Genomic DNA, 21,427 nt, shown 5'->3' with positions numbered 1-21,427 from the left:
CTGGAGCTGTGACACATGCTGTGGGGACATGTAGATGTGCTGTCCTGACCTCCCTTCAAGGACTCACTGTCCAGCTGCTGGAAGTGCTGCCAGTGGGCAAGTTTAAACCACCAACCCCTCCGGGAGCAGCCTATGTGCACTGCCCACCCAGGGGGAGGTATGACAGCCTGGCCAGTGGACGTGTCAGGACAACCCTGGAGAGCCCTCTTAATTAGAAACCTAGCATTGTGTTCATACTCCTATTTTTTTTTCATATTTTTTTAATTAGTTGGAGGCTAATTACTTCACAACATTTCAGTGGGTTTTGTCATACATTGACATGAATCAGCCATGGAGTTACATGTATTCCCCATCCGGATCCCCCCTCCCACCTCCCTCTCCACCCGATTCCTCTGGGTCTTCCCAGTGTACCAGGCCTGAGCACTTGTCTCATGCATCCCACCTGGGCTGGTGGTCTGTTTCACCATAGATAGTATACATGCTGTTCTTTTGAAACATCCCACCCTCACCTTCTCCCACAGAGTTCAAAAGTCTGTTCTGTACTTCTGTGTCTCTTTTTCTGTTTTGCATAAAGGGTTGTCGTTACCATCTTTCTAAAAGGTTTTGGGCTTAAGTCTCCTGCCTTCTGGATTTCAGTTTATTCTTCCTGTAGTCTCAGGACTTCTCCAACCTATACAGCACTGATAATAAAACTTCTAGGTTAATGGTGAAAAGATTCTCCCCCGTTAGGGACACCCAGAGAGGTTCACAGAGTTACATGAAGAAGAGGAGAGGGAGGAGGGAGATAGAGATGAGCAGGAGGAGAAAAGGGGGAACTCAAGAGGAGAGAGACAGATCTACGCAGTTGTCTGTTCCCAGAGTGTTCTCCGTAGCCCAGACACCCACAAAGATTCACAGAATTGGATTGGGAAGAGAAGGGGAAAGGAGGAAATAGAGGTGTTCTGAGGTAGAAAACAGAGAGTCAAGATTGGGAGAGAATAATCTTCGGTTTAAAAATAAGGCTTCTCTTCTTTTTTTTTTTTGTAAGGTTATAGTGTATTGAAAATGAAAATTAAGGAGTAGTAGAGGAGTACTAGAGGACTTTAAAAGAAATAAGAGAAAAAGAAAAATAGAAAATAGAAGAGAAAAAGGAAAGAAAAAAAAGAAAAAAAATTTTTTTCCCTAATTAAAAAAATTGTAAAAATCTATGAAAATGAAAGTTAAGGAGTAATGGGGGAGTAATAGGGAATTTTAAAGGAAAATAAAAGAGAAAAAATAAAAAATACATAAAAAATTTAAAAAAATTTTTTTCTCTTACTTAAAGAAAAAAAAAAAGTAAAAATATATCTAGGAATTTCTCTGGAGCTGTTGCGGTCAGTGTGGGTTCGGCTCAGTTTCAGATAGCTCCTCGATCCAGCTAACACTTCTCGATATCTACAGGCCCCTTCCGGTGTAGTCGGTGTTTTCTAGAGGGATTTTAATCTGTTGCACCGGTCCCTTCTGAAGCAGTTCCCTTTGTTTATTTGGCTTCTGTTTGCCGGTCTCTTCAGAGCCTCATTTCCGCCCTGACACAGGCGGGCGGAGGTGGACTCTTATTCAGGTAGCTAGTTCCGTTGCGCTGCTGGAGGGGCTGACGCTGCGGGGATGGGCTGGCGCTGTGGGGCGGGGCTGACGCTGCGGGGAGGGGCTGGCGCCGCTGGGAGGGGCTGGCGCCGCTGGGAGGGGCTGACGCTGCTTTCTCCGTCTGCGCTGCTCAGGCTCCGGGCTGTTCTATATGGAGCGCGCCCCGCGCTGCGCGCGGTTCCAGCCCTCGGGTGTTCCACAAAAGCGCGGAACGAAAAGCTGCGCCTGCTCTCTGTGCCTTCCCCGTCAGAGCGGTCCAGGCAGCCAGGGGCTTGATGGGCGCACTCTCTCAGGGTGTGGCGCGCCCGCTCCCTTCCGCGGACCCAGTCTCAGTTTCCGCTGGCGCCAGTCGGGTGCGCGCGCCTTCTGCCCTCCGCGTCCCCAGCCCCAGTCCCCGCCCACGCCTATCAGGTGCCTGCGCCCTGTGTCTCATGGCGACCTTCCCCTCCCCCCTGCCTCCTTCCTCCAGCGGGGCTGGGCCGGTCCGCAGCCTGCGAGCCCTTCTCTGGACTTACTAGGTCCCTTTGTTCTGCGAAGGGCAGGCAGTGTGTTCTGGCCGGTCAATTTTCTCTCTCTCTTTTGCTCTCCTACAGTTCAAGTTGGCAACTCACAGAAGCTCCCTGCAATTGTCCTCAGGGCACTCAGGCCCGGACCCTACCCCAAGCAATGCCGCCTAAGACTCCCTTCCCGGGATGGATCTCCATCCTTAGCTCTTTTGTCTCACTTTTTATCTTTTATATTTTGTCCTACCTCCTTTTGAAGACAATGGGCTGCTTTTCTGGGCGCCTGATGACCTCAGCTAGTGATCAGAAGTTGTTTTGTGAACCTTGCTCTGCGTTCAGTTATTCTTTTGATGAATTTGTAGGAGAGAAAGTGGTCTCCCCGTCCTACTCCTCCGCCACTTGGCTCCTCCCCCCCCATACTCTTATTTTAAAGTTTATGGTATATTCCTCCTCAGTATTATGCTACACTGGCAGTGAAAACAAGATGCCAAAATCCCACCAGGTCCACGTTAAAAGGAAATGGAAAACAGTGGCAATGTGAATTGTGGGAGGAAATATTGAATCACATGATGTTACTGCTGGGCTTCCCTGGTGACTCAGATGATAGAGTATCTGCCTGCAATGCGGGAGATCTCAGTTCGATCCCTGGATTGGGAAGATCTCCTGGAGAAGGAACTGGCAACCCACCCCAGTATTCTTGCCTGGAGAATCCCCATGGACAGAGGAACCTGGCGGGCTGCAGCCCGTGGGATCCCAAAGAGTCACACATGACTCAGGGACTAAGACTAGTCTCAAGGCTCTGAACTTGAAAGGTATTACACTTTCCCTTTCGTAAAGAGATAAAAAGTGCAGAACAGACAGAACCTTTTGTTTTGCTGGGGGCTTAAAGGGATATTATGACCAGACCTGCATGAACAGCTTCGAGAACAAAGGATTCCAAGATTAAAAGTTTTCCAGAGTGGAGGGGACGTAAGCTATGACTGATCCATGTTGATGTATGGGAGAAACTAACAAAATTGTACTTGTAAAAAAGTAAATAAATTAAGGGAGGGGGAAGCTTGTAACAGGACTTCCCTGGTGGTCCAGTGGTTGGGAATCTGCCTGCCAATGCAGGGAACACAGGCCTGATCCTGGGACTGGGAAGATTCCACATGCCTCGAGGCAGTTAAGCCCATGGGCCACAAGCCCATGAGACTAGAGCGGGAGCTCTACAGCAAGAGAAGCCACGGTGATGAGAAGACTCTGCGCCACCGCAAAGAGCAGACCCCCCTTCCCACAACTAGAGGAAACCTGTGCCCAGTACAGCCATTAATGAATTAATTAAAACATTGCAACAACCAACTACACCTCCTCCTTTTTTAGAGTGTGTCTGTGTGTGTAAGTGTGAAAGTGTGAGTTCACAGGTGTGTATTGAATCTGTACAGTTCTCTCTTCTCCTTGGAATTTTCTTCCACACGCTGCTGCTGCTGCTAACTTCATCAGTTGTGTCCGACTCTGTGTGACCCCATGGACTGCAGCCTACCAGGCTCCTCCGGCCATGGGATTCTCCAGGCAAGAGTACTGGAGTGGGGTGCCATTGCCTTCTCCTCTTCCCCATGGGCTTGGGTTATTTTATATTCAGTAAACACTTACCATCTCCCTCGCCCCAAAAAGCCCATCTAACTCAGATAAGATGATTCTTTGAGGAACGAGTTCACCATCTTTTGGTTGGCTGGCTTTCCAAATAAAGTCACTATTCCTTTCCTGAAGACCTCATCACTCTGTCCCATGACAAGAAATGTGAGGTTGGACTCAGAGCACATTCACGAAGCTTTAGCAGACGTGTCATTCATTTTAGACAAAAACCAAAGACATCACTCTCACAATTGATATCTGTGGTTTAAAAGAAAATGCACAATGGCCAACAGGAATATGAAGAGATGCTCAGCATTGCTCATTAGTAGAGAAAGGCCATTTGACACTGCAATGAGGTACCACCTCATACCAATCAGAAGGGCCATCATTAAACAGTTGATGAAAAATAGATGCTGGAGAGCATGTGCAGAAGACCGAAACCCTCTTACACTGTTGGGGGAATGTAAACTGGTGCAGCCACTGTGGAAAACAGTATGGAGGTTCCTCAAAAAACTAAAAACTGAGTTTCCATGTGATCCAACAATTCCAATCCCGAGTGTATATCTATGACAAAACTGTACCTTGAAAAGATTCATGCACCCTTGTGTTCATAGCAGCACAACTTGAAATAGTCAAGACATGGGGACAGCCTAAATGTCCATCAACAGATAAATGGATAAAGAAGATGTTGTATATGCCTATACACACACACAATGGAATACTACTCAGACATTGAAAAAATGAAATCATGAGATTTGCAGCAGCATGGATGGATCTGGAGATTAACATAAAAAGTGAAGTAAGACAGAAAGAGAAAGACAATTATCATATGATATCACCCATATGTGGACTCTAAAAGGAACATATCAATGAAACAGGAACAGACTCGCAGACATAGAGAACAGGCTTGTGGTTGCCAAGGGGGAGGGAAGGATTGGGAGCTTGGGATGAGCAGATGAAATCTATTTACACATAAAATGGATTAACACTGAGGTCCTACAGCATGGCACAGGGAATTCCATTCAGAATCTTGCCATAAATCATAATGGAAAAGAATATATATGTGGAGCTGAATCAGTTTTCTGTACAGGAGACATAAATTATACTCCAAAATTTTTCTTAATTTTTAAAAATTTGTGGTTTATATACATGCAATGAAACATTACTTGGCAGTAAAAATGCACAGACTGAAATGACAAAGAACACAGATCAATTCTGAAACATGATATTAAGTAAATAAACGGAAATTTTAAGAAGGGTGACTGGACTGTTACTCCATTACATATATAATGATCAAGCGGAGACCAGATTTATTACTTAGGGCACATCACTAATGTTAACAACCCCCACCCCCAGCAAAATGGTCTGGAATCACTGCCCTTACTGAGTTTCTTTCCTGTCTGTGAACAACAGCTGAGCTGGGTGTATGTCTGCCCTTGGAGTCCTGAAACAGCTTTGTCGTTTTGTCCCTGTTTGGAGTTGATTGGAGATATGCCCCTCACTCAAGCATTCTGGAGCTTGAAAGTCTCTACTTGACATATTTTGTGTTCATTTGAGTATGTAGTAAGCAAGGTTGTCCACCTTTTCAGGCAGAACAAATCCCCCTCCCAAAAAAATGCCACCGTGCTCTTTACACACATTATCTTTGTGTACATGTGTGGTCCTTGGATTGGAAAGGGAACAAGAGAGAGAGACAGAAAGAGTGTGTGTGTGCAAAGTTTCCACTCACAGTCACGGAATAATTTCAGATGAAGAAGAGGCAGAGAAAGACAAATATCACATGATATCGCTTCTTTGTGACATCTAAAACAATGAACTTATTTACAAAACAGACACACAGAGAATGAACTTATGGTTACCAGGAGGGATAGTGTCAGAGGGAGGTCAGCTTGAAAGTTTAGGATTGATATATGCACACGGCTATATTTAAGATGGATGACCAACAAGGACCTACTGTAAAACAGAGAATTCTACTTAATATTCTGTAAATACCTAAGTGGGAAAAGAGTTTGAAAAGCAAAAGATGCATGTATATGTATAACTGATTCACTTTGTTGAACAGCTGAAACTAACACAGTTAGTTTCTTAATCACATTTTTACAATATAGAATTTTTTAATATTTTCAAAGAGCTATAATATGCATGACTGTTCCTCTTATAAGAATGCAGAATCTAAGTCTCTATTAATGACTCTTTAATTGGCAAACTGCACTGAGCCTGAATATGAGGTGGGTACATGGAATTTCTCTTCTGCAAGGAGTTAAGGTTAATGACATTTATCATGAGCTTGGGGAAAGCATCCTGCATGCTATACACCAAATCACTGTTTCTACTCCTGAAGGCAGCAAGACCTGTTCAAATCCTCCTACGTTTATAGTGTTCAGGGAAACAAAATTGACGCTCAGGACATGAGGTGACCTCAGTGACGAGGCTCAGACAGACTTCCATCCCTGGTGTGAGAGGAGGCTGGCCATCTTCCCCTGTGACAGGCACCAGGCTGACTGTACGAACAACACTGCCCGCCTTCCGCATCCTGTGACTCGGTCAGTTTTGCTCAGTCCTGCCTCCTACCTCACAGAAGCAGAGCCATGTGGCCCACACTCCTCAGCCTGCTGAGTCTCAGTGAGTCTGGAAAGACCCGGTAGGAGAGGGTATTGGTGGAAATTGGGGGGTCTTCACACCACTGACCAGCTTCCCTGGATGAGGGTGCAAGGAGCGTGGGGTCCATCGGGACAAGCCATCTCTGACGGGCTTTTCCTTCTAGGATTCTGCGTGAGTCTGAGGATCTGGGCAGCTGTGGGTGAGTCCTCCCCACCCCTTATTTCTGTGTTGAGCAGAGCAGGCGGGGCTGAGGCAGATGACACTGAGGGGCAGGGTGAGACCCCTGTCAGTACAGTGAGAGCCAAGTGCCCTGTGGATCCCAGGTCCTTCTATTGGCCTTGATACTCACCTTCACTCTCCCCAGAGGTTAGCCCAGCTCTGTACTCTGGACCTGAAGGGACAGTGTGAAGTCTGGGAGCTGAGAGCTGGGGCCCTGAGTGCCATTCCTATCATCAGAGGGAGGCAAGGGGCTACAGCCAACAGACCCCTCTCCAACAAGGTGGCCTCTCCAACCGGCCCTTCACAACAGGATCTGCAGGACCGCCCATTAGACCTGACCCCAGGGGAGGGGCTGGGCATCAGGCAGGGCCACCTGGACCTGGTCCCACATTTGATGGAGGCCAGCTAACCAAGGAGCGGGATTCATGGTTCCCTTCATTCTTTTCAGTCAAGTGGCTTTTTCTCATCTTAGTTGTGTTACTGTAAGTTGCTCAGTCGTGTCTGTCTCTTTCTGACCCCATGGACTGTAGCTCAGCAGGCTCCTCTGTCCATGGGGTTCTCCAGGCAAGAATACTGGAGGAGGTTACCATTACCTTGTCCAGGGGATTCTGCCAACTCAGGGATTGTACCCTGCTCTCCTGCATGACAGGAATATTCTCTAACATTTGAGCTACAACAAATGCAACAGGGGAGCCCTTTCACTTCTTTTCCATGTATCAATTTTTCCATAGTGTTTTCCTTTGCCTGCATCATGCACCTTGCAGGATCTTCGTTCCCTGATCAGGGATCAACCCGAGCCTTTGGCAGAGAAAGTGCCAAAATTACTGGACTGCTAGGGAATCCCTAGTGTCTTGTTTTGAGAGAAACTTTTTCAACATTTTGTCAACCCAAGGAGTGATTCTTATGAATCACTTCTGAGAATCATATTCTTAGAATCTCTGTGATCTCCATCCTGTGTTGAATGTGTCTCTGTCTGTCCCCAAACCCCAGGTGTCCTTGAGAATCAAGGTGATGCACTTTAGGATAGGAGACTTGAAAGAACTGAAGGGGAAGGGCCCATGGGGGCAGGGTGGAGAGGAGACTGTTCCTATTGTCCTCTCAAAGCCTGTGCCTCCTTCTGTCCTAGGTGAATATGACAAGCCCTCTTTGTCAGCCTGGCCAAGCCCCGTGGTTCCCTTAGGACAGACTGTGACTCTTCAGTGTCACTCCCGTTCTCCATTTGCAATATTCAGACTGTTCAAAAGAGATGGGACCAGTTTGCCTGAGCTCCAGGGACATCATGTCAACACCTTCACCCTTGGCCCGGTGACCAGAGAACATGCCGGATCCTACACGTGTTCTGGAGGCTACCAGTCCCCACACAGTGACCCCCTGCAGATTGTGGTCACAGGTAGGAGGGGTCCAGCCAGCCCGGGATGGCCGAGCCTGCAGGCAATCCTACTATAGGTCCACGTGCCAGTGCAGCCAAGGACGTCCTCAGGATTCCCAGCCAGGACCTAACCAGGGAAAGAGAACCCACTCTGAGAGGTTAAACTCAGGGTGTTGATAGAGGGATGGGATGCCCGGCTGAGGAAGGAGGAGCCTTCCTAGGCATTAGTTAGACAAGATGCGGCCACCCCCTGCCAGGAGGGAGGATGGGAACGACCCTGATCCAGCACCTGCCACCCAGTAGGGAGCTGTAATCCCGTATGAAGGAGCTGGTGTCCAGGGAGAAGTCCCAGGAATGTCTCCAGTGGCATGAGGTGGGGTCACAGATGGGAAATGTTCCCTTTTTTCTCCACTTCCTTCCCGTTGATGCAAGTCATCACCCATGATATAGGAGATGTGTGTGAAGGGAGCCAGGGTATGAATCCTCAGAACCACCCAGACCTCAAATGCAAATTAGGGATGGGATGAAGCTGAGAGCATGGCAACCCACTCCCGCATTTTCGCCTGAAGAATCCCATGGAGAAAGGAGCCTGGCAGGCTCATGGGGTCTGACAGAGTCAGACACAACTGAAGTGACTTGGCATGCATGCATGAAGCTGAGAGCAAATCCAACAGCTACAGAGCTTAGAATAAGCACAGAGGAGGTTAGAGGTCTTGAGCAAAGAGAAAGAGAAAAGCATGAGCCAGACCCGAGAACAAGGCTAGAGAGAATGCCACAGAACAGACAGGAAGGGTAATTGGCTTTGGTGGTTCACGGGGACATTTTTCACACCTTCAGATGTCAGGGGAAGCGCCGAGGCGGGGTGACTCACTGAAGCTCACAACCTCTTTGCTCCTAGGTGTGTTCCCAAAACCCACCATCTCAGCCCACCCAGGCCCCCTCGTGCAAGCGGAAGGGAATGTGACCCTACGCTGTCACTCACAGCTGCTGCTGGACAAATTTATCCTGCACAAAAAAGGCAGCACAGGGCATTTCCAGAGACATGTAGATACGCTCCTGGGCGGGCATGCCCCAGCTGACTTCTTCATTGGCCCCATGACCTCGGGGAGTGTGGGCACCTACCGATGCTATGGCTCTCTCAGCCGCTCCCCCTATGAGTGGTCAGCCCCCAGTGACCCCGTGGACATCGTCATCACAGGTGAGTGTGGCCAGACCAGTCCCCTCTGCTATCTGTGTCACAGAAGGTCTGGTGTCCAGTCCAGCATCAGTACCGGGAGACAGTGACAGGTGTGCAGAGATGCTCACACACTCGGGAGAGGGAGCAAACCAGAGAGAGAGAGGAGGTGTGAACACGGAAGGGAGAAGAGAACAGAGTACCTGCCATGTGGTAAAGAGAAGACACAGCCGGTGACAGAGTGAAGCAGCAAGAACGTGAAAGAACGAACAATGGAGAAAAATGTACCAGAGCAGGGACCCGGGCAGTTCCCGGCTCAGGCAGCCAACGATGGTTGCTTAAGGGGCTGGTTTCCCGCCTTCATGTCAGAGCTCCCTTCCTCTGTCAGGAGCACTGTGGTACCAGATGCCCTTGCAGTCTGGCCCCTGGGTGTTCAGGACGGAGGTCGACACCTTGAAGTTGCTCAGCCTTGTGGTTTAACGCGTCTTTCTGCACAAAGAGGAAGGAGTTGTCCCTGCCAACCCTCCCCACTACAGAGTCCCTTCCAGCCCCTGTGGGTGGGCAGGGCAGCACTGACCACCCCCTCAAGTTTGAAGTGGTCTAAGATCCAATGAGATTCTTGCAATCTCCCGGTCATAATGTCTGTTTCTGGGGCAGTACCATGTTTTCTGATAGTCCCAGCAGAACCTAGTAGGTTCCGTCTTTCAAGAGAACCCCACATCATGTTGATTTTTGAAGTATATTTTTTATTTATTTTTGCTGAAGTCTAGTTGATTTTTGATCTTGCTAATTCCTGTTGTACATAAGACTGATTCAGTTGTTCATATACATATATTTCTTTTCAGAGAAAGGATATTAAATGACAGTCAATTATTAAATTTATGTTTGAATTTTTCCCTGTGCTGGGTATTCGTTGCTGTGGGGCTTTCTGTCCTGGTGGTGGGTGGGCTTCTCATGCAGTGCTTCTCTTGTTGCACACTTCGGGCTTTAATCCTCTATTTAGGACTTGAGTGACTCAATGCTCTAAGATCAAGGTCTCCTCCTTCTAGGTCTGTCCAAGAAACCTTCTCTCTCAGCCCATGGGGGCCCCCTGATGAAGTCAGGAGAGAATGTGACCTTGCTCTGCAGCTCCGAGCGCGCCTTTGACCAGTTCCATCTTCTGAGGGAGGGGAAGAACCTTGGGCGCCTGCTCACGGGAGGGCGGGACCTTCGAGGAGCACTCCAGGCAGCATTCCCTCTGGGTCCTGGGACCCCAGCCCACAGCGGGGTCTACAGGTGCTACGGCTCCTTCAATCACTCTCCCTACTCGTGGTCAGACTCCAGCGACCCCCTGCTCCTGTCTATCACAGGTGAGGAACACTCATCCTGGCCCAGCTTTCTTGTTTCTGTTCAGTCGATAAGTTGTGTCCAACTCTGTGATCACGTGGACTGCAGCATGACAGACTCCTGTGTCCTTCACTATCTCCACTTCATGGATCACAGCCTTGTCGTGATGAAGCTACTTGTGTAACTCAACGAAGCTGTGAGCCATGTTGTGCAGGGCCGCCCAAGACTGATGGGTCATAGTGAAGAGTTCTGGCAAAATGTGGTTCCCTGGAGGCGGAAATGGTAACTCACTGCACTATTCTTGCTTCCAGAGTGCCAAGAAGTGTCCCGTGCTTTACAATGCACTAAATCACATTGCATTGGCCAAGAAGTCCATTTGGCTTTTTCCATAACATCTTACTATATCACTGAGTTCTGTCTCAAGGGCCCTGTGCTGGTGTCAGGGGAACCTTAGGGCTTGTGGAGAAATGGAGGCAATGAGAACCAGAGAGCAAGAGACATGGTCAATGGCATCTCAACCCTCTCTCACCTCCTGTATGGGTGCTCCTCATCAGAGTCCTGTCTATCCAGGCAAATGAAGAAAAGGGTCAGGGTAGACCCAGGAGGAGGAGAGGCTGGCTTGATTTGGGAAGATCAGAGATTGCATCCGCCCCTTGCTCTTAGTGTTTTCCCAGAAGCACCTCTGAGACACAGGTGATTTCCCAGTTAAGGAGCATTGATACACATTCCCAGAGCAGAGAGAATGTCTCTTGCTTACAGCTGTCTTTCACCACCAGGCATAACCTTCCCACATCCTTCCACCATCACTTCTCCAGGATGGAGGGTCTACTCAATGCATTCACAGGAAGGGACCAGAAGCTCTCCCCTCCCCCTTCAGTGTTCTGGGGGATGACAGAGTAAGGACAGGCAGGAGGTCGTTTCAGAAAGAATAGTCCTCATTCAGTGGGTATGAGGAAGGTTACCTGCTCACCCCTTCTGTCTGTTTTCCCCTAGGATCCACTACAAGTACTTGCCCATCAACCATGGATTCACACACCACAGAAGGTAAGCAAGACAGTCTCCTGTCTCAGCAAATTTCTGAGAAGACAGAGGGTTCCTGTGTGAGTGTTGGTTCTACCAGCTCCCATTTCTGTGATTTGGGCTCCTCAACATCCGTGTCTTGTCAGCATTTGAGATCATGGTCTGTATTAGAGCCAGAGGGGGCATTGAGTTTCTCATGCTCTGGGACTGGGATTTTCTAAATTGAAGAAAGCGAGACAGAGTGACTTGACCCCATGCTTAAGGGAGATGCTTCTCCTCCCTCCACCAGTATTTGGGGAAGGATGGCATTGGACAAGCAGAGAATTTTCGGGAGCACGTTAAAGATGGGCTATTTCTCTGTTAGTGTTTTATGAACAAAACATTCCACACTTCAGAAATAGAAGTATCGTGTCTTCTTGAGGATTCCATTCCAGGTATATGTGGATGGAGGGTGAAAGGTATTGAGGATTAAAGCAGTCCCATTCATGCAAAAATACCATGCCTTGTCGTACGGGCAGCAGAGAAAAACTGCATCGGTGCCTGGGGGACCTTGGTTCAGACCTCTGCTGGTCTGCACAGCCTCTTTACTTTATCCACTGCTAGCATCTCTCCTGGATGCTTTGGTACCTCCTGGGAAGTGGAGACATAACTGATCGGGTTGAGAGCTGCTGACACACTCTGACACAAGGATACAATAAATCCTGTTTGTACGGCTGGGTGTATTCAACGAATAACCAGACTTTCTTCTGTTTGCTTGTTGGCAGAAGCAAAGCTTCCTCGAGGCCACTCCAGCCAGCTACACCTTCTCCTTAGGCTCTCCGTAGCATTCATCTATACCAGCATCCTCCTCGCTGTTCTTCTCTGTCACTGGTTACCCAAAAAGTAAGTGTGAAGAGCCAAACTGTCATTGGTGTTCTACGCAAAATCGTAAGTCTGAAGGAGGGAAGCACAGCGTCATCTGACCCAGGGGGAGGTGGGTTCAGAGCAGAGAATGGCATTTTCACTTCCTGGAGGTTAAGAACTGATTTCCGTTGTTGTATTCCCTGAGGGAATATCTTCCAGAGAACCATGGAACCCTGTTCTTTATATGAAAATATGTGTTCATTTATTGCTGGCTGCAGCAGGTCTTGGCAGCAGCATGGGGGATCTTAATTGTGGTGCTGGGGTGTGGTTCAAGGCTCCGGAGCTCGAGGGCTCAGCAGTTGCAGCCTGTGGGGCTTAGCTGCTTCACAGCACGTGGGGTCTCGGTTCTCCCACCAGGGATGGAACCACACTCTGCACTGAAAGGAGGACTCTTTATCCCTGGCCACAAGGGATGTTCCAAGCCCTGTTCTTCTCTCCAGCCACAGCCATCTGTTCTTCTCCCCTTTATGATCTTGGGAATCTGCTGATATGCATTAGAGGATGGTCCATAACAGAAGACATAGGATGGGCTCCGTGGGTTTGCACAGGTTCCTGAGAGAGTCCATCAGTGGCTGGGCTTGTATATGGGATTTTTTTTTTTTTAATTTAGTGGAGTAGACAGGCTTTGCAACCTGGGACACACCCATGCCTTTTCCTGGCTTTGATGTCACCACCAAAGATACAGAGATCTAAAAGAATTGCCCCCAACCCAAGAGCCTTGACTCTCTTCCATTTGCAGATGTTGCCATCATGGAAGGAGAGCCCAAGGAAGACAAAACAGTGAACAGCGAGGTGAGTCCTCCCTGCCCAAACCCTTGCCATAGCCCGAGCCCCTCCAATGCCCAATGCCCCACCCTTCAAAGATGGCGGGTCAGTTCATCAGTCACACCTCCTTCCTCTCAGGTCTCTCCAGCAGAAGAAGTGATATACGCCCACCTGGACCACGGGACCCTCTCTGAGAGATTGTTCACTCCCATTATCCTGAACCCCATGCACCTCTCTGCTGATCCCAGTATGTATGAGGAATTCGATGTAAACCAAGACCATGCTGAGCCCTGACCTGCCCCATCCTTGAGCACACAGAATGTTTAAAAAAAAAAAAAAAAGACTGGATCTCTTTTGAAAGTGGTTCCTCAGTGATTACTCCTCCTCCTGCAAAGCGGCCCAGCAGCTCTGAGGTGAAGAGTGGAGTCCAAGAATTATAGGATCATCTTCAGAAATCTCACAACGTATTAGTAGTCCCCTGGCTATTCTAGTACTCTATTTTAACTATCAGATCTTTAGGGAGAAGTTATTACAATCAATTGCACATACTGGGTAGGTTGCCATGATCATCCAACTTTTTCTACAATTCCAGGAAAGCATAAAAATTTGCAAGTTGAGCGTTCAAATTATTCAGTTTAAAATAATAGAAAGCCAATTAAAAAAAAACAAAACTCTGTTCCTTAGTAGTTTACAAGGATGAACTTATTTACAAGACAGAAACAGACTTGTAGACTTAGAGAACAAACTTAGAGTTACAGAGGGGAAGCCTGGGGGGAAAGAGAGATTGGAAGTTAAAGACTGACATGTGCACACTGCTATATTTAAAACAAAATGCTTTCCATGAAACAGTAATAAAAGCAATGCAAGTTGGCAAAATAAACAGATGAAGTATATTCTGTTTGAGATATCCAGTGTGGTGCCACTTGCCAGAAGAGGCTGTGTGTGTGAGTGCTAAGTCGATTCAGTCATGTTTGACTCTTTGCGACCCCATGGATGGTGTGTAGCTCACTAGGCTCCTCTCTGCATGGGATTCTCCAGGCAAGAATCCTGGAGTGGGTTGCCATTCCCTTCTCAAGGAGATCTTCTTGACCCAGGCATCGAACCCACATGTCTCATGTCTCTTGCATTGGCAGGTGGATTCTTTACCACTGAGCCATCAAGGAGGCTCCCTCAATCTTTTCCCAGCTGTGGGCACTGAGGGTGCTGGGGTTCCAGGGCTAGAAACAGGACAAGATCCCCCTCAGTCTGGACCTGCACTGGCCGGTAAAGTACTTACCCAGCCACGCGGTACAGACACTGACTCTACACGTATATGAAAAAAGCATTCAGTTCTTCAGTCACACCCACCAGGTTTCAAGTGCTCAGTAGCGTCATGTGGCCAGGTGCCAGGGTGCTGGACAGAGGAGATGTTTGAAAAGTCCCGTCCTCACCGAGAATTCTACTGGACATTCCACTCCAGATCACTGAGGGGCTGCAGAGAGAACACTTGCCCCAGGGAGGCTTTGCGTGTGTTGTGTGAATCCATCGATATTTGCACGTTCTGTCTTTTTTGCTTCTTGTCACCAAAGCCAAGGATTTGAGAATCTTGTGCCTTTTAAGTTATCAACTGGGTCACAATGTGGCTTGGCTCACCCAAGCGGAGGGATGAAGAGCATAACACCATGAGGACCCTGGTGTGAAGTGAGCTGGCAAATGGGGTGAAGATCAAGCTCCAGGCCTTAGTTGCTCATTGAGCTGTCTGTGTGTGATGTCTCTCCTGGCTTAGAACTAAACCTCCCAAGAATTCTTTCACCAAGAAAGGTCAGGATCACTAGAAGTGAGACAAGCTGGGCTTCTGTGTTGCTACTGTCACTGTGTCCATTTTTTCCCTAATTTTCCTCTTTCTGCCTTTAAGTGCTGGGACCAGATGTCATGATCTTCATTTTTTTGAATGTTCACAATGTAGACATGAACCCGTTATTCTCATATTTCTGCTTTTAAAAAAATAATTGCATGTTAGCATCTGATGCCAGCCTTCTGCTGAGTCTGAGTTCTTCAACCACCTACAGAAATGGGTTTACCTGGGTCTTGGGTGTATTTCTGCTGTGTGACACCAATGCCTGCTTCAGAGTAGGTGCTCTGCAATAATTTATGAACTTACTGAAGATCAGAAGGAAATTCCATTTCTGGAGGGGACTGGGAAAATCAAGTTCTGAGTCCTACTTGGACCCAGGCTGTGACGGCTGACCCAGGACGAGAACCTGGGTTCCTGGAGCAGGGGCTCAGACCAGGCAGAAAGAGGTGAGACGTCAGATGTGGGCCGAGATGCCTTCTGAGCCCTGCCTGGAGACATCGGAGCCGGGTTCCTGGAGGGGCTGCCCCCTTGCATGGGTCCACGGCCATGGGAACCCTGAGGGGTGGCGGCATGCCCCCAGGGACCACATCCTGGTTGTTCTCTAGGGCCCTGTGGTCTCCTCATCTGTACGGGGCGGGGGCGGGGGCAGCTGGGCACTCAGAACAGCAGACATGCCTTCCATCCTCTGTGCTTCTCTGTATTGGCCGGTTGTGGAGGGCAGGGAGGGGACAGCAGGAGGGCACAGAACACCCACCTTCCCCCAGTTCATGTGAACCTCAAGTTTTGGGCAGCTGGAGGGACCAGGATACTGACGGGAAGAGAAACAGCCCAAGGTTTTGCTGGCAAATCTCTCACTTCCAGGGCTGAGTCTGGGCCAGAGGACCCCGAACCCTGAAGGCAGGTCCTCCCGGGTGTCCTCGGACCCATGTCTCACTTGAGCCCTAGAAACTCGGTGGGGGGTGAGGTGGGGGCTCTGGGGTGCTGGTGAAACCTGGAAGGGCTCCTGTGCTGAGCTGGGGAGTGAGGCGTGGGGAGGTCCTTGGACTCAGCCTCTGACTTCCTTCCAGGGACCTTCCACAAACCCACCATCTCAGCTGAGACTCTTTTATGCAGCTTCAGAGTGCCCATGTGAATACACTGTAGGCAGAGTTGGAATGTGCAAGTGAGTACACAGACCATCAAGGAGTATGCTGCAGTTGGCCTGCACTATTTGGAGAAGGAAATGGCAATGCATTCCGGTATTCCTGCCTGCAAAATCCCATGGACAGGGACCTGCCAGGGTACAGTCCAGGGGGTCAAAAAGAGTCGGACATGACTGAGCGACTTCACTTTCTTTCATTTCATTTTAAAATTTATTTTACAGGTTTCATTTGCTAAAGTTCATAAGATATATATTTGAGTGAAGTTAGTTGATTTACAGTGTTTCAGGTGCATTGTAAGGTGATTCAGTTATGTATACACGTGGTATTTTTCAGATTATTCTCCATTTTAGGTTATTACAAGATATTGACTATTGTTCTTGGTGCTATATGGTAAATCTTTGTTGCTAGTTGCATATCTATTTTTTTAATTGGTAAGTTAGCATTCTAGTCATACTTCTATTTAAAAATTTATGGTACATTCCACTTCAGAGTTACACGACACTGATAGCGAAAGGTTGATGCCAGACTCCCACCATGGCCTCATTGAAACTAAATGGAAACAATGGCAATGTGAACTGTGGGAAGAAATAGTGAGTCTCCTTATGTTACTGGCAGGCTTCCCTGGTGACTCAGAAGATAAAAATCCACCATAATGCAGTAGGCCTGAGTTCAATCCCTGGCTTGGGGAAGATCCCCTGCAGGAGGAACTGGCAACCCACCCCAGTATTCTTGCCTGGAGAATCCCCACTGACAGAGGAGCCTGGCGGGCTGCAGCCCATGGGATCACAGGGAGTCAGACACAACTGAGCGACTAGGCAGAAGCACCATGTGACTGGTGGGAGGACAGATGACTACAGCAGTCAGGGAGTTGATAACACCATTCAGAGGGAGAGCCACACACCTCTGGATCTGACTTCCTCTTGGATCTGTTCCTTCAGCTCTAACCTTTGGGCTCTGCTGTCTGTGCTTACTCATGCTGGCTCTTTGGTAAAAGAACGTTGCCATGAGCTTGTAATAGAGGAGAACCCATTCTCAAGGCTGGAGAAGTAAATGGCAACACACTCTATTATTCTTGCCTGGAGAACTCCATGGACAAGGAGCCTGGTGGGCTACAATCCCTAGGGTGGCAGAGTCGGACGTGACTGAGGGACTAAGCCTATTCTCAAGGCTCTGGACTTGAAAGGTATGACACTTTCCCATTCGTACAGAGATAAAAATTTGGAGAACAGAGAGAACCTTTTGTCTTGTTGGGGCCTTAAAGCGATATTATGACCTGACCTACATGGAAAGTTTCGAGAACAAAGGATTCCAGCATTAAAAGTTTTCCACAGTGGAGTGGAGATAGTATAGCTATGGCTGATCCATGTTGATGTATGGCAGAAGCCATCACAGTACTGTAATTGTCCCTTAATTAAAAATAAATAAATTAAGGGGAAAGAAACTTTGCATCAGGAATTCTTTGGTGGTCCAGTGGTTGGGAATCAGCCGGCCCATGGAGGGGACACAGGCCCGATCCCGAGAATGGGAAGATTCCACATGCCTCGGGGCAGTTTAGCCCGTGGGCCACAGGCCATGTGCCTAGAGCGGGTGCTCCACAACAGGAGAAGCCACAGAGATGAGAGCCCTCACACAGCAAAGAGCAGCCCCCCTTCCCGCAACTAGAGGAAGCCTGTGCCCAGCAACGAAGACCCAGCACAGCCATTCATTAATTAATTGAAAGTTGGCAACAGCCAGCTATGCCTCCTCCCCTTTTAGAGTGTGTGTGTGTGAAAGTCTGAGTTCACAGGTGGGTATTTAACCTGTATATTTCTCTCCTCTCCTTGGAATTTTCTTCCCCATAGGCTGGGGTTGTTTTACATTCAGTAAACACTGTTTGACCATCCCTCCCCTTCAAAAAAAGCCCATCTAATCCTGATAAGATAATTCTTTGGGGCACGAGTTCACCATCTTGTTGGTCTGCTGGCTTTCCAAATAAAGTCACTATTCCTTTCCTGAAGACCTCATCATTCTGCCCAATGACAATCAACATGAGGTTGGACTCAGAGCACATTCATGAGACATCAGCAGAGGTGTCATTCATTTTAGACAAAATCCATAGATATCACTCTCACAACTGATATCTGTGGTTTAAAGGAAGATGGCCAACAGGCATATGAAAAGATGCTTAGCATTGCTCATTAGTAGAGAAAGGCCAACTGACACTGTGATGAGGTACCACTTCATACCAATCAGAAGGGCCATCATTAAGCAGTTGATGAATAATAGATGCTGGAGAGCATGTGGAGAAGTGGGAAACCCTCTTACACTGTTGGGGGAGTGTAAACTGGTGCAGCCACTGTGGAAAACAGTATGGAGGTTCCTCAAAAAACCAAAAACAGAGTTTCCATTTGATCCAACAATTCCAATCCTGAGCATATACCCGGAAAAAAAAACTATACTTTGAAAAGATTCATGCACCCCTGTGTTCACAGCAGCACAACCCACAATACCCAAGACATGGGAACAATCTAAATGTCCATCGACAGATGAATGGATAAAGAAGACGTTGTATATGCCTATACACACACAAAATGGAATACTACTCAGACATTTAAAAAATGAAATCATGAGATTTGCAGCCGCATGGATGGACCTGAAGATTAACATATTAAGTGAAGTAAGACAGAAAGAGAAAGACATTATCATGTGATATCACCCATATGTGGAATCTAAAAGGAACATATCAATGCAACAGGAACAGACTCACAGACATAGAGAACAAGTTTGTGGTTGCCAAGGTGGAGGGAAGGATTGGAGTTTGGGATGGGCACATGAAATCTATTTACACATAAAATGAATAAACAGTCAGATCCTACAGTATGGCGCAGGGGATTCTATTCAGTATCTTGCCATAAAGTATAATGGAAAAGAATATATGTGTCGAGCTGAATCAATTTTGCTGTACAGAAGACATGAACTAACTTCAACAAATTTTTTTACTTTTAAAAAATGTGTGGTTTATATATCTGCAATAAAATATTACATGGCAGTAAAATGCACAAGCTGAAATGACAAAGAATACAGATCTATTTTGAAACATGATATTAAGGAAATACAAGGAAATTTTAAGAAGGGTGACTGGACTGTTACTCCATTACATACATAATGATCAAGAGGAGACCAGATTCATTACTTAGGGAGCATCACTAACGTCAACAACCCACCCCAAGCAACATGGTGTGGAATCACTGCCCTTACTGAGGTTCTTTCCCGTCTATGAACAACAGCTGAACCGGGTGTATGTCTGCCCTTAGAGACGTGAAACGGCTGGCCTTTCTTCCCTGGTTTGGAGTTGATTCTTGTGGACACCCCCCTCACTCAAGCATTCTGGACTTTGGAAGTCTCTACCTTACACATTTTTATGTAGTAAGCAAGGTTGTCCACCTTTCCTAGCAAAACAATTTCCTTTTCCCCCAAAACCCCCCACACTCATCTTACACACATTTTCTTTCTGTACACATGTGGTCCTTGGATTGGAAAGGAAGCAAGGGAGAGAGACAGAGTGTGTGTGTGCAAAGTTTCCACTCATAGCCAGGAAATATTTTCAGATAAAGAAGAAGAGTCAGGGGAAGACAAATATCACGTGATATTGCTTATTCATGACATCTTAAAGAATGAACTTATTTACAAAAGAGGCACAGAGAGAATGACCTTATGGTTACCAGGGGCAGAGGGATGGTGGGTGGGGTGAGGGATAGATTGGCAGTTTGGGTTCGACATATACACATGGCTATATTTAGAATGGATGATCAACAAGGACCTACTGGATAGCACAGGGAACTCTGCTTAATATTCCGTGACTATCTAAGTGGGAAAAGAATTTGAAAAGCAATAGATGCATGTGTATGTATAACTGAATCACCTTGTTGTACACTGAAACTAACACGGATAGTTTCTTAATCACATATATTCCACTATAGAATTTTTTTTAATTTGCTAAAAGCCATAATATGCATGTCTCCTTCTCTTATAAGAATGCAGAATCAAAGTCTCTATTAATGAGTCTTTAATTGGCCATCTGCACTTAGTCTGAGATATGAGGTGGGAACATGTGATTTCTCTTCTGCAAAAAGTTAAGGTTAATGACATTTATCATGAGCTTAGGAAAAGCATCTTGCATGCTATACACTGAATCACCATTACTACTTCATAAAGGCAGCAAGACCTGTTCAAATCCTCAGTGTTTAGGGAAACAAAAAGTGATGCCCGGGTCATGAGGCGTGCTCAGTGACGAGGCTCAGACAGACTTCCATCCCTGGCGTGAGAAGAGGCTGCCCATCTTCCCCTGTGACAGGCACCAGGCTGACTGTACCAACAACACCGCCCGCCTTCCGCATCCTGTGACTCGGTCAGCTTTGCTCAGTCCTGCCTCCTGCCTCACAGAAGCAGAGCCATGTGGCCCTCACTCCTCAGCCTCCTGAGTCTCGGTGAGTCTGGAAAGACATGGTAGGAGAGGGTTATGGTGGAACTTGGGGGTCTTCACACCACTGACCAGGTTCCCTGGATGAGGGTGCAAGGAGCGTGGGGTCCATCGGGACAAGCCATCTCTGACGGGCTTTTCCTTCTAGGATTCTGTGTGAGTCTGAGGATCTGGGCAGCTGTGGGTGAGTCCTCCCCACCCCTTATTTCTGTGTTCAGCAGAGCAGTCGGGGCTGAGATAGATGACACTGGGGGGCAGGGTGAGACCCCTGTCAGTACAGTGAGAGCCGCATGCCATGTGGATCCCAGGTGCCCTGACTGCCATTTCTATCATGAGAGGGGAGCAAGAGGCCTCACCCCACGGACCCCTCTCAGAATAGGTGGCTCATGGCCTCTCCAACCGGCCCTTAACAACAGGATCTGCAGGACCGCCCACTAGACCTGACCCCAGAGGAGGGGCTGGGCATCAGGCAGAGCCACCTGGACCTGGTCCCACATTTGATGGAGGCTAGCTAACAAAGGAGTGAGGTTCATGGTTTCGTTCCTTCTTTTCAGTCAAGTGGCTTTTTCACTTGTTAGTTCTGTTACTGTTAGTCGCTCAATCGTGTCCGACTCTTTGCGACCCCATGATCTGGACCTCACCAGGCTCCTCTGTCCATGGGATTCTCCAGGCAAGAATATTGGAGTGGGAATGCCATTTTCTTGCCCAGGGGATCTTGCCAGCTCAGGGATTGTACCCTGCTCTCCTGCATTGCAGGAAGATTTTGTACCGTTTGAGCTTTAACAAATCCAACAAGGAAGTCCTTTCACTTCTTTTCCATGCATGAATTTCTCTGTGGTGTTTTCCTTTGCCTGCATCATGCAGCTTGCAGAATCTTAGTTCCATGATCAGGGATC

At 47.7% G+C, this 21,427-nt stretch overlaps 2 protein-coding genes across 2 annotated transcripts in view; one reads left to right on the top strand and one right to left on the bottom strand.

The window, feature by feature from the left end:
- The window catches only part of LOC122447477 (ATP-binding cassette sub-family C member 4-like), a 1,659,665-nt gene that overhangs the window by 752,808 nt on the left and 885,430 nt on the right, over positions 1-21,427 (bottom strand). The gene's annotated exons all lie outside the window — the stretch shown is intronic.
- The window catches only part of LOC122447478 (putative killer cell immunoglobulin-like receptor like protein KIR3DP1), a 32,401-nt gene continuing 16,715 nt past the window's right edge, over positions 5,742-21,427 (top strand). The window contains 3 exon segments of the mRNA XM_043478132.1: positions 5,742-6,519; positions 7,666-7,929; positions 8,807-9,106. Of these exon segments, the coding sequence (XP_043334067.1) occupies positions 6,420-6,519; positions 7,666-7,929; positions 8,807-9,106 (664 nt within the window). The 5' untranslated portion in view covers positions 5,742-6,419.

Source organism: Cervus canadensis, chromosome 9, assembly GCF_019320065.1.
Source record: "Cervus canadensis isolate Bull #8, Minnesota chromosome 9, ASM1932006v1, whole genome shotgun sequence".
Lineage (NCBI taxonomy): Eukaryota > Metazoa > Chordata > Mammalia > Artiodactyla > Cervidae > Cervus > Cervus canadensis.
The sequence above is the reverse complement of the archived record's forward strand: the minus strand, read 5'-3'. Positions and strand labels throughout refer to the sequence as shown.